At 39.3% G+C, this 12,297-nt stretch overlaps 1 protein-coding gene across 1 annotated transcript in view; it reads left to right on the forward strand.

Moving 5' to 3' along the window:
- The window catches only part of oca2 (oculocutaneous albinism II), a 50,608-nt gene that overhangs the window by 17,253 nt on the left and 21,058 nt on the right, over positions 1-12,297 (forward strand). The window contains exons 11-18 of the mRNA XM_032572273.1: positions 56-121; positions 430-486; positions 1,032-1,156; positions 2,093-2,231; positions 5,773-5,905; positions 9,837-9,984; positions 10,244-10,301; positions 10,504-10,612. Of these exons, the coding sequence (XP_032428164.1) occupies positions 56-121; positions 430-486; positions 1,032-1,156; positions 2,093-2,231; positions 5,773-5,905; positions 9,837-9,984; positions 10,244-10,301; positions 10,504-10,612 (835 nt within the window). The remainder of the gene's footprint in view (positions 1-55; positions 122-429; positions 487-1,031; positions 1,157-2,092; positions 2,232-5,772; positions 5,906-9,836; positions 9,985-10,243; positions 10,302-10,503; positions 10,613-12,297) is intronic.

The following is a 12,297-nucleotide window of genomic DNA, read 5'->3' on the forward strand; positions in this document are numbered from 1 at the left end:
AAGCCAGTCGAACACCGGATCAGACTGAATGATCTTTAGTGTGTTTTATTCACAGAGACCCAGCCTGGTCACTGTGGTGGAGTGGATCGACTACGAGACGCTGGCTCTGCTGTTTGGCATGGTGAGATTAATAAAATACATCAAGACGTTTTTTTTATGGAGAATTTAAAGGTTATCACAATTCAGCACAGATGGAAATTGCTATTAAAAAAAAAATCAATAAAAATGCTCTCTTTAGACAAATTGGGATTTTATTTAAATTGGAATCCATTGTAGCTCCCACACAGTTAACCTTTTCCTGATTACATATATTTTTGTTTTTCAGCACTTATTAAGCTCCCATCAATTTATCATCCATGGTGACTGCGTTAAAAAAAATGAAGGCGACGTTGTTGTTGTTTTAAGCGGTGTGACCTTTTTGCTTCACAGATGGTGCTGGTGGCCATTTTTTCAGAGACAGGCTTCTTTGATTATTGTGCGGTGAAGGTGAGTTCATGGAATAATGAGGACAATTAGAAATGGTTACTCTGTTAATGAAGATAACCAACACAATCTATCAAAATGGAGTCCATTCAGAGTTTCCGACGTTTAAGTGTTTTTTGCATTTTTTTTCCCCCCTTACCTTTGACCATGTGGCATGGTGTTGTCTTTAAAAATAGCTGCAAAATAAAAAGCTGCTGTTAAAAAGTTTCTTCTGCTTTTTGTTTTTCTTTTTTACACTTACAAGCCAGCGGGTAGGGTTTGGGTTTTAGTCGGGGTTCGGTTTGGATAATTGTTCCCTTTTAGAAATGAAGTCATCACCATTTTCTTTCTCTTGTGTGTTTTAAAAAAAAAAAAAAAAATTTAATCATATTTTATGGTTCAAACTTTGTTTCGCTGAAGCTTTTTGTGATTCTCATATGTGAAATGTGATGATTTAACATAACTGGAACGCTAGTCATAGCAGAATAATCCATTATTAGTTAACCTATTACACTAGGTTAACTAATAACCTAATAATATCACAATATCTCATTGTGATATTTCTTCAGGCCTACCAGTTATCCAGAGGGAGGGTGTGGCCTATGATCATCATCCTGTGTCTGATTGCTGCCATTCTGTCTGCCTTCCTGGATAATGTGACCACCATGATGCTTTTCACTCCTGTCACCATCAGGTAGGGCAAAGAAACAAGTTTAAGAAGAAAAAGCTTTTTCTTCATGCCTGACATTTTAAATTGTCTCTTAAAATGAAAACATGTCCTGCAACAACAAATAAGCCTCAACTATGCCAGGGTGAAACGGTTAATTGGATAAATCTCGATAAATCAATTTTTGAAATTATTGTCACCTGATTTAGTAATCGTTTAATCGTAATCGGAGAAATACAGACTCAAAAAAAATAACGGGCTGTTTGATGAAAAAAACAACGTACCCAGAGCAGTAACTGTGTAAACGTTTTACATTTATGATGTAAAACCTTCTTCTTTTTTTTTTTAGCCTCACCTGGTTCAAACTTTGTAAAAATAGATAAATAAATCTCTTGTTAAGCACCTGTTGCTATCCATTTATTAACCTAAAAAATACTCAGCAGATTATAATATTTTTTTAGCTGCAGATGCATTTTTTGCTACAAATGACCAAACATACACTAAAGCAAAACTATTGTTGTTGCATTTCAGATGAAAATTATGTTTTTCTTCAAAAAACTAATTGCATTATTTAAAAAATGTGTCTTTTGATGTATTTCTAATATTGTGTGAAAAAAGGCTTGAGTGGTTAAATGAACCGTTTTCAGAATGCGGCAGGTTATTTTTCTATCCGATTAATCTTCAGAATACTCGAGAGAACAATCGATTACTAAAATAATCGTTAGTTGCAGCTCTGAATTCCACCCAGCAGGGAGATTTTCAGAATGAGCTGAATGAAGAGGGTCACAACATAAACAACGCTCAAATATCCGTGTCCCGGTTCATCAGCTTCGAAACATTGAGAACATGAAGGACATAACACTTTCATCTTTACGTTTCCTTTTTTTTTTCTTTTCTATTCCTGCGCTGGCGTCCGCTGCTCTACGCAATCTAATCAAGCGCCATTCTGTGGTGATTTTGCAGGTTGTGTGAGGTGCTTAATCTAGACCCCAGACATGTCCTGATTGCAGAAGTAATCTTCACCAACATCGGAGGGGCCGCCACAGCTGTCGGAGATCCACCCAACGTGATTATCGTGTCCAACCAGGGCCTGCGCAGAGAAGTAGGCACTTTCACAGCTCTGTGAGCTTAAACACGAAACACTGAAACGACCCAGCAGCTCAGCTCAGCGTAATCTGACACATCAACCAAACACCCTGGGAGAACTGCTTTATGTCTTGTGTGTGCGTGTGACATGGTGAAAAGGAAATTGCTGATTTATCCGTGCAGATGGTTCAGGGTTGGAGAATGACGAACCCGTTCAGTGTAAATGTGACACTTTCGTGTCACATTTTCAATCAGGTTGGTGATGCTTTCAGTTTCTGTTTGCTCTGCTGAGCTAAATGAACTGGTCCCCGTCGTTTCGGAGGCCGGTTCAAGCACCGACACGGGTGAAGCACAGCGGGGTCGAGTCGAACCAAAACATGGCCGAAAACGAGCAGACAGAGTCAGAGACCGGATGTGGTCGGGAGGCAGAAAGCTGAATAAACCAGGAACTGTAACCGAGGTTCGCAACTCTACAGAATAAAAATGCAGAGACCTGATAGTCCTGTAGTCTCGGTTTGGTTGGGAACCAAAATTACAACATTTGTTAAATTTTCAGCTGGTGCGGTTCGCTTTCACACCAACAGAATCCAAATCTGTGCTAACTTAACCAGTTAGTAACCAGAGCCCACATTTTAGGTTGCAAGAACCTAAAACGTTTTCACTATAACTTTGTTTAGTGTTTTATTACACAACGTTCAAATAAAATCAAACCAAGGGAAATCACCATGATAAACACAGTGGTGGCAGCGTCATGCTGCGGGTGTGCTTTTCTTTAACAGGGGAGAGGAAGCTGGTCAGAGCTGACAGGAAGAGGGGGGGTGGAGCTAAACACAGGGCAGTGTTGGAAGGAAACCTGCACTAGACTTTATGCTGGGTGAGAATGTCCTAGTCTAAGTTCAGATCCAAGTCAAACCGTGAATGTGTGGCGAGACTCGAATTGATGTTTGGAGACGCTCTCGGTTCAGTCCGACTGAATTGGAACCATTTTGCAAAGAAGAACGGGCAAAAGTTTCAGTCTTTAAACTGGTTTAAAGAGCAGGAGGGTTCCAACTGCAACCGCAGCAAAAAGCACCGAATCCGAGAGGGAAAATACAAAATGGATGCCAGGCTGTTTTGCCTTCTGCTCTGTATAATAAAATTCAAATAAAACCCACAAAAACAGATTGAGGTCGACACTCTTCTGCTGGCGGTTTCCGTTCCTTTACGTGGCGACGCTTTGAAGCGAATCGCTTTCCTCAGACGAACTCTGTGGCTGACGTTCAGCCAGGCGTGGAGTGGCCTGTGAGTGGCACATCCTCAGGACTCGTCTCTGATTACCGGAGATGCTGTCACTTCTGGTGCTGAACCTAAGCGTAAATCAGGGTGTAATCTGCTTATTTGTTAGATTGATTGAGTGCAGAGTGCTCATAGTGACTCTGAGATCCGCAGAGGAAAAGTTGTTTTTAAAACCGCATCAGAAAGTCCCACTGAGTCAATCAGCAGTTTGTCACTGTTGGAAAATGCCACAGACCTGTTGGCTCTTTATAAACCACGCCGCTCTGCTTTTTATACTCTGAGGTCTGCAGTGCCGCAGCCCTGGAAGACGTGACATTTTGCCAGCTGCTTGGTTTGGCGTCTGTCCAGAGCGTGTGACATTTTGGCCCTTTGCGTGTGTGGCGGTGTGTGGTTGGCTCCGGTGCGTCGTGGTCCACTGCGGGACTTTTGTCTTTCCCAGGCGTAAGCGCGGCAGGAGAGGAGCAGCGGCATGCTCGTTCGGTCTAGTCTGGCCTCTGGTAAGCTCTGCTTGTGGCTCAACAGGGCCGGTCCTTGCCTTTTTGGGGCCCTAAACTGCTTTCTTTGGGGGGAACGGAGGGGGACATACCAACATGTCTATGTATGTAACACACCTACCATTATTAGCATCATTTGTAATTAGCATGCATTATACTAGTGACATTATGACTGTTGATTTTAACCTTAAAGGGGTAACGAAGTAAAAAAAAAAATTATTTAGATTTTGAAATGAAAGAGTTGTATTTTAATGTGCCATTTTATTTTAACTATTAACATCAGCTGACAAGCCCTCAATTTAATATCTGATGTTTCCCCAACAGTGGCAGCAACTGTCAACAGGAGGAGATGAATCCTTATTATTTATAAAAACAATACAGAAATTGTTTTCCCTCTTAGTTTGCAATATTCACTGTTATTTAAAATGCATGTATATTTATCTGTCATGCTAGTTTGGTGCTCCTGGGGGCCCCCTGGTGGGGTGGGGGCTTTAAGCAGCTGCTTACCTTGCATATGCCTTGGGCCGGCCTTGCGTTGGGAGGAAATGCAAATGCAGGATACATGGGCTTGTTAGTTTTCTTTACTTTCATAAAAAAACAAACAATTCCCACATTAAAAACATTAAATCTTACAGATAATATCTAGTTTCTACTGCAAATATCTTAGTACACTTGAAACAAGACAGAACCAACTCACAACAACGGTAACTCTTCAGCAAGAAATAAGTGCTTTTTAAGTCAACAATTTCTTAATATTGATGAAAACGTAGTGGTTATAAGTGAAATTCACTGCCAGTGGAACAAGACTTTTTTTTCTCCATATTATAAGCTAAAATGTCTCGTTCCACTGGCAGATTCTTTCGCTCTGAACTGGTACTTTTTCATTAGTCCTAAAATGGTAAATGGACTGAACTTTTATAGCGTTTTGCGATCATTTTGACCACTCAAAGCGCTTTAGACTAGAGTCACATCCATCTAGTCGCACTCAGAAACACGCACACAGTTATAGAGCGAGACACAGATCAGTAGGCAGTTTGAGGCTTAGTGCCTTGCCCAGGGGCACTTCAACATGTGGCAGGAGGTAGCCGGAGCCGAACATGCAACCTTCTGACGACTGCTCTGCCCACAGAGCCCCAGCTCCTACGTTGTGCTGAAAAGTTACTTGTAAGTTAGTTTTGTCTTATTTGAAGTGTACTAAGATATTTACGCTAGAAACGAAACCAAAAATACTATTTAGTGTTTTGCACTCTCTGATCTCAACAGACAGAGAGGAGCTTTTGTCACAGGAGTGAAGCAAAAAGGTGACACAGTGAGAGGCGGTGTGACCCGTCATCATGAGTCTTATGTGAGAGAACCGGCAGATCATCCAATACGTTGCATTTGATTTATGCCTGATGGTCTCATTTTCCACTTTGTCTGTAGATCCTGCAGGTGTCACTATTAACCCGTTTTAAATATTTCGGATTATAAGTATTCAGAGTAGACCAAATAAAAACAGCAGGTTTCCTGTTTTGCTTTTGTGCTACAAGAACAAACTTGACTTGACCTGATGTGGACATACTGAAAAGTCCCTCACAGGGTTAAAATCTTCTCTGAGCTTTACTCTGGACTCTTCTTTTTCCACTCATCTCATTCATCATCAGTATTTTTTTTTTTCATGTGCTAAAACTGATTGCAGGACTTAGTTTGTGCCACCAGAACACAAGCAGGAGAGATTTGTGAAATCCTAACCGTTTTTTTTTCTTCTTTTGTTTTTGTTTTTTCTTCTCCTTCCTTGTCGTGTTGCAGGGAATAGACTTTGCCAGCTTCACAGGCTACATGTTTCTTGGAATATGCCTCGTCCTCCTCACCTCATTCCCTTTCCTCAGGATGCTCTACTGGAACAAAAAACTTTACAACAAAGAGTCCATTGAAATAGTTGGTGAGTCACTCATTTGGACCACAGAAATAGTTTGATGGGCACTGAGTTGAGGGCATAAACCTCAGAGGATCGCTGCTGCCTTTGTGTTTCTGCAGTAGTTTTAATTGTAAAACTGTAAAAAATAATGACATATTCAGCTTTTAGTTGGTTTAGGTTTGTTTTTTCAGCATTTGTGACAAACCACTAGATGTTATTATGACAAGTTTGCATAAGAGAAGTTATTTTTTATGCTACAGGCAGCAAATAAATAATTTTTTAAAATTTCTTTTAAAGTTTGCAGCAACAATATTGCATAAACACATAAACACAGTCCTTAAACGTTTTGACTGTTAGGTTCAATGTATCTTACTGGCTTTTTATGTAACAGACCGACACGAATTGTGAAGTGGAAGGAAAATAGTTCATGTTCTTTAAATTATTAGTATTTGTGTTGAGCGCTACTAACTCACAGCTTTGCATAAGCATTCTGTTACATTTACAGTGGCAATTAGAATACCCAAAACTGTACTCAAATCAGAGCAGCACTGCCTCAGCGTATTTCTACTCAAGCAAAAGATAAAACAAAAAGCAGCCATCCAAGAAATTACTCAAGTATAAAAGTATTTTTGTAAGAAGTCTACTTGAGTACTAACCGACCAAAACATCTGATTTTGTGTTTTCAAATGACGTTATCTTGCAGATAAAAATGCAAAGTTATGTGCAAATTATGGTATTTTAAAGATTGAACCCATGCAAACAATACAAATAACATCATTACAAAACAATATGCAGGAGGAAAAACACAACATAAAACTCACGAAGCTGATGCAGAATGTGTCGTACAGGCAAGGCACTTCCAGGGACAGTAGGATCCACAAACGATTCAGTCAGAACAACAAAACGTAAAAACAAGAATTCTCACTTTAATGTAAATGGTGTGAATCTGTCTAGTCCTTCTCCAGTCATTTTGACCGCCTGAAGTGCTTTACACTAGAGCCGCCTCCGACATTTATGCACCAATACGCAGGGCAACTTGGGAGGAATGTTGATTTGTGACGTGTGTCAGGAGGAAGCTGGAATCGAACCTACGACCTTCTGACTGCGAGACGACAACTCCGCCCACGTTTACGTCTGGCACATTTATGACTAAAACATGTTTGTTTGTTAATCATTTTATTTATTTGTTAGTTTATTCCATTCATTTACAGTTTAAAATGAAACATGTCTCATGTTGACACGAACAACAGTTTTGAATGAAAAGGAGTAAGAAAGAAAAAAATCTTGTATAGCCTATTCTTTCTCTCAAAAGTCAATTCGCTATGTTATAAGCAACTAAGTGTCAATCAACTATCAATGTAGATAGATCTTTAAACACAATACAGGCAATATGTACACATATATGTATGTATAAAAAAAGAAAAAAATATATTATCTTCGTAATGATACAGGACTCTAATCAACCAATGTACTTTATTATATCTTGATTTAATGAAGTTACTCAGGATGGGTTGAGTTTCTAGACAGCGTTGAGTTTCTGTCTAGAAACTCAACTTCATACTAATTTCACTCAAGTAAAAGTAAAAAATAAGGTTTAGTAAATCTACTCTTAAAAGTACATTTTTTTCCAAAGCGTCACTCAAGTAAGTAGAATTAATAAAACTAGTCACTACCCAAAATATGATATAATTTGTGATTGCAGTGTGACGAACTAGATGTAATTAAAAAAAAACATTTTCAAACCTCAGGAAAAAGGAGTAGCTGGTGTCGAACATCATCTGCGTCTCACCTCGGCTCACCGCCCTCGGTAGAGTCTGGTGACCTCACGGCGCCGTCCAGGGCGCCGCCAGGCCGCAGTCAGAAAAGCCTTTTCACTCTGACGTGCAGCTGCTCCTCATTCCCACTAGCCGGCGGTAATAAACGATTCTCTCGTCCAACGTTGCAGCCTGAGACCAGCACGTAACTCGCCTCTCTTATTGTCCTGCTGTCTGAACAACAACTCCTCTAACTCGCTGCACCTCAATTGTCTTTATGTATCCTTTAATTATCTGGCAGCGGAGAAGAAAGATGCGCTCGCCCATCCCAAATGGTGTCCGGAGTCAGAGGAGGCTCATTTAAAAGGAATTAGGAGCATAGAGTATATTTGCTTTGGAGAATGATTTTGTCTTCCATCCAGGAATCTATATTTTCTTGTGCCGTAATCCTCTTCACTCAAGGCCCTGTGGACTTACATAATGGGGACACTAATAAAACAGACGTTTGTGGGAGATTTTTTTCTTTCTTTTTTTTTTTTCTTTAACAATTCTTTCTTGTTTTGAGAAAATCCCAGCAGGGGATCATTAAAGCGGAGACCACCAGGCTTCCCTGTGGTCACCTCGGCTCTCTCATTAAAGGAGAAGCAGGCCGACTGTTCGCTGCCACACTGAGCTAAAAGAAGCCGTTCCCACTCATGAGGGGCCCGTCCCATTCGGACCCGATAACCCATCTGCAAAGCCCAACCCCGTGGACTATCCCGCTTCTCAGCCAGCTTGACGTACAGCGTGCGGGTAAATCAGCTCCGGCCCCCCTGCCACTCCTGGTAATTGTATGGATTTGCTTACAGGAAGGATTTTTTTTTTCTCCACTCCTCCACTTAGATCCTGTTTTAGGTCACCTAGCAACCTTCTAAAAAAAGATGGCTCCCACCGGTGTTCGCATGAGAGTCCAGCACCCTCGGGCTGTATCTCTGTTTCAGCACTGGCTGTCCCTGGGCTGGTCAATATGCTGCATTAGTCCCTCTATGGGGGACAGTGTAGCATATTGACCACCAGTGTCTTCTCATTCAGTCTCAGCTGTCAGCCGTTTTGCCCTGTGAATGTGCTGAACTTCATGGCTGTGTTGCTGTGGAGGCCCAGCAGAAGCGCAAACCGTGAAAAATTCAACTCAGTCCAAGCTCTGCTGAAGACAGAATTCTGGTCCTAAAAGATGAATCATTCCATATTTAATGCGTTATTTAATCACAGTTCAAGCTGAATAAAGCTCTAAACAGGTACAGAGCCTTCATGATGTGCTGCACTAGGCGCCGTGAAACAAGAAATTGAATTGTATTTAGAATTTGAGCGACTGATTTAATTCTTCTACAGAAAGAGTTAAACACAAAGAACTTCACCTTTCATATATTTTGTCTTTTAAGTTTAACTTACTAGTAAATAGGGGTATAAACATACAGAAGTAATTTTCTTACTCAAATAAGCCACTTTATGGGAATAAAAAGCATATTTAATTTATTACAAAGCACATTACTAAGCACACACACACATATAAATGGTTACTCCATTGTTTTATAAGGTAAAAACATGGGATTTTTACCTTTGGTGTATATACAGTATATATATATATATATATATATATATATATATATATATATATATATATATATATATATATATATATATATATATATATATATATATTATAAATGGAAAGGTTTTACTTTCCATTTAAAAAACCCCACTGCATTAAAAACATAATAAACAAAAGAAACACCCAACAATTACAACAGATTGAGATTATATGTAGAGCAGATTTCAGTGCCACTCCAGATTGTTAAAATGACTTGCAGTCAGAAGAAACAAATTGGAAAAGCTAATTGTTATTTATTGAGATTTTATACCTTCAAGATAGTTGGATATATTTAATCTAATATTTAATGCATCTTTTATTTATTGATTTTTGGTAGCTTTGGTCCTCCATATGTCATGTAAATAAATAAGAATTTACATCCTTTTGCTATTCTTATTAATTTTCATTTTACACTTTCAAGATAGTCGGATTTATTTAAACTAATATTGAATATATCTTTAATTTATTGATTTTTGGTGCTTTTGGTCTTCCGTACATTTCTGTAGGAGTTGTGCATTGATGCCTTTGTGTGTTTTGCCTCCCCTAAACATGTCTGTTTGTCCTTTAACCCCAGAACTGAAGCATGAGATCCTGGTCTGGAGGCAAACGGCTCAGCGCATTAACCCGGCCAGCCGGGAGGAGACAGCTGTGAAATGCCTTCTGATGCAAAAAGTGCTCAACCTGGAAAATCTGCTCCGCAAGATGATGAAAACCTTCCAGAGGTTAAACGAAAAGCCCACACTGCTCTTCTGTGTCACTCTCAAAATTGCATTTATTACATATCACAGAATTTGTTCTTTTTTTCCTTTGTATTTCCAAAAACAAATCCAAATATATCTCATTTTAAAGCTTCACACATCCATCAGATAAAGACAAAATGTATGTTCAGTCAGTGTAGTTGTTAATATGGTCGCTTGCCATTCAATTATTTTAATTTTTCTCTCTGGATTAACATAACTTCTGTTATCTTTTTTCAAACAGACAAATTTCTCAGGAGGATAAAAACTGGGAACAAAACATTCAGGAGCTGCAGAAGAAGGTGGCGTTTTGATTTTTCCCTTCAGAAATATTTCTCTCTCTGTAGGAGTTGTGCATTGATGCTATCTGAGTAATGAAGTGGGCTGAGTCTTTGAAAGTTCACTTTAGACAAATACCATCAGATCTGTGATAAAAATCAGCTTTTCAAAAGCCAAAGAAAATATTCATTATATATATATCTTTTTTTTTTTTTTACTCCACAGCACAGAATAACAGACACGGTTCTGTTGGTGAAATGTGCCTCCGTCCTTGGTGTGGTGATCTTCATGTTCTTTCTCAACTCCTTTGTTCCCAGCATTCATCTGGACCTGGGTAAGTGCTGCACTGTCTTCATCAGGCCTACTCTCGTCTCCACTGACAAGTTCTACCAAAATGTGAATTTGGTTATGTTTTCTTTTCGAACCATAATCGTGACAAAAACCCTCTGCGTAGCGTGATTCTTAACATGCTTCGGGACGAGATGTTACGAAAGGCCACTTTGACAAATTAATTTCATGTTGAATCCTCTGTGTATTCAATCTGAAACACTTTATCTACACACTTTCACATGACAGGAGCGCACTCTGGCATCTGAATGTGGTGAAAATGACTTCCTGGAACTTAAACTGAGCATCAGAATGTGTCTTGTATTATTTAGAGAATGGTCTGGTTTAAAGACAGAGGACAATTTTCAGACTGATTGAATAGTAATAGAAAGGCAACACTAGCAGGTGGTGGCGATGCAATGATGAGGATTGAGGAGGATATTTTTTGCACACTTTGGGTCCCTTAGTAGAGCATAATTTAAACACAACGGCCTCTTTAATTTATATAAGGCGCGGCGCTGCAAGTAGCAGACAACAGAAAATCCACATTGTTAAATTTAAATAGCCTAAACCTGGTTTCTTAAACAGGACGGTGAGTTTTTAGTTTTATTTTACTCCAATGAACTGAATCGAATATGCCACCTTTGGGATGTGGTGAAACTGGAGATTCGGATCATGGATGACAGCTGACAGAGACCTATAGAAACTATCATGTCAATAAGAACCAACATTTCTGAGCAGGTTTTCTGATACCTTGAATCTGTTCCATGGACAATTCAGACGGCTATATCCAAACCCCATACAAACAAGTTGCACCTAATAAAGTGGCTGCAAATGTCGTCACAATGACCAGATAATCACATCACTTCAGCTCATGCTATGTTATGCAAACGCTCAGTTTGCACTGACGCACATTCACTCGCTTCACCTCGGCATGCTGAACGCTTGGAGTGCCTTCAGCTGAAAGCAGCTTTGCATACTTTCTGATCAAAATGATTTGACTAATTGGGAGAATCTGTACAGCACAGATAATTCACCTTCAGTCAGATTAGAGGCTGATGAAAGCTTTCTCGGGGAATTTTACACCAAATAGACATCATCAAAATGAACTAATGTACTGTATAAACATACAAGGAGTTGATATTTTCCCCCCACATCTAAACTAAAGTAACACAGTTTTTGATACGGAGGATAACGCACTGTGAGAGAGGAAACAGTCATTTTGATAGCGGCTTCAACATACTTGAACAAATCTATATTTTTTCATTTGTTTTTAAAAAAAAAAAAAAATTTCTTATATTAGTGGCCCTGTATCTTGTTCGGGTGTTCAAAATGTCCCCAGAGATTAGAAAGGCAGTTTAAAATAGTTACATTTCAAAATCATTTTAAATAAAATATGCAGCCCACTAAACGTACTTTTTGTAAACTGCTCTCAATTTAGAAATGGCCTCTGTTGACAGGATAGGGGGTTTGTCATATTCTTAAGCACCTTTCAGAGTCACAAATAAGCCTCTTTTAATGGGTTTATCAAAGGCATGTTTTCATCGCCAACACCTGAAACGATTAAAGCCTAATGAGTCAAAGTGGCTCCTGTAGGTTTTTACTTCTGTTTGACATGCGCAGGATTGCGATCACCAGTGTTTTGGGTAATTATTGGAGCTATAGCAGAGCTTAGAGTTAGCGTAGCAACAC

Source organism: Xiphophorus hellerii, chromosome 9 (genome assembly GCF_003331165.1).
Source record: "Xiphophorus hellerii strain 12219 chromosome 9, Xiphophorus_hellerii-4.1, whole genome shotgun sequence".
Lineage (NCBI taxonomy): Eukaryota > Metazoa > Chordata > Actinopteri > Cyprinodontiformes > Poeciliidae > Xiphophorus > Xiphophorus hellerii.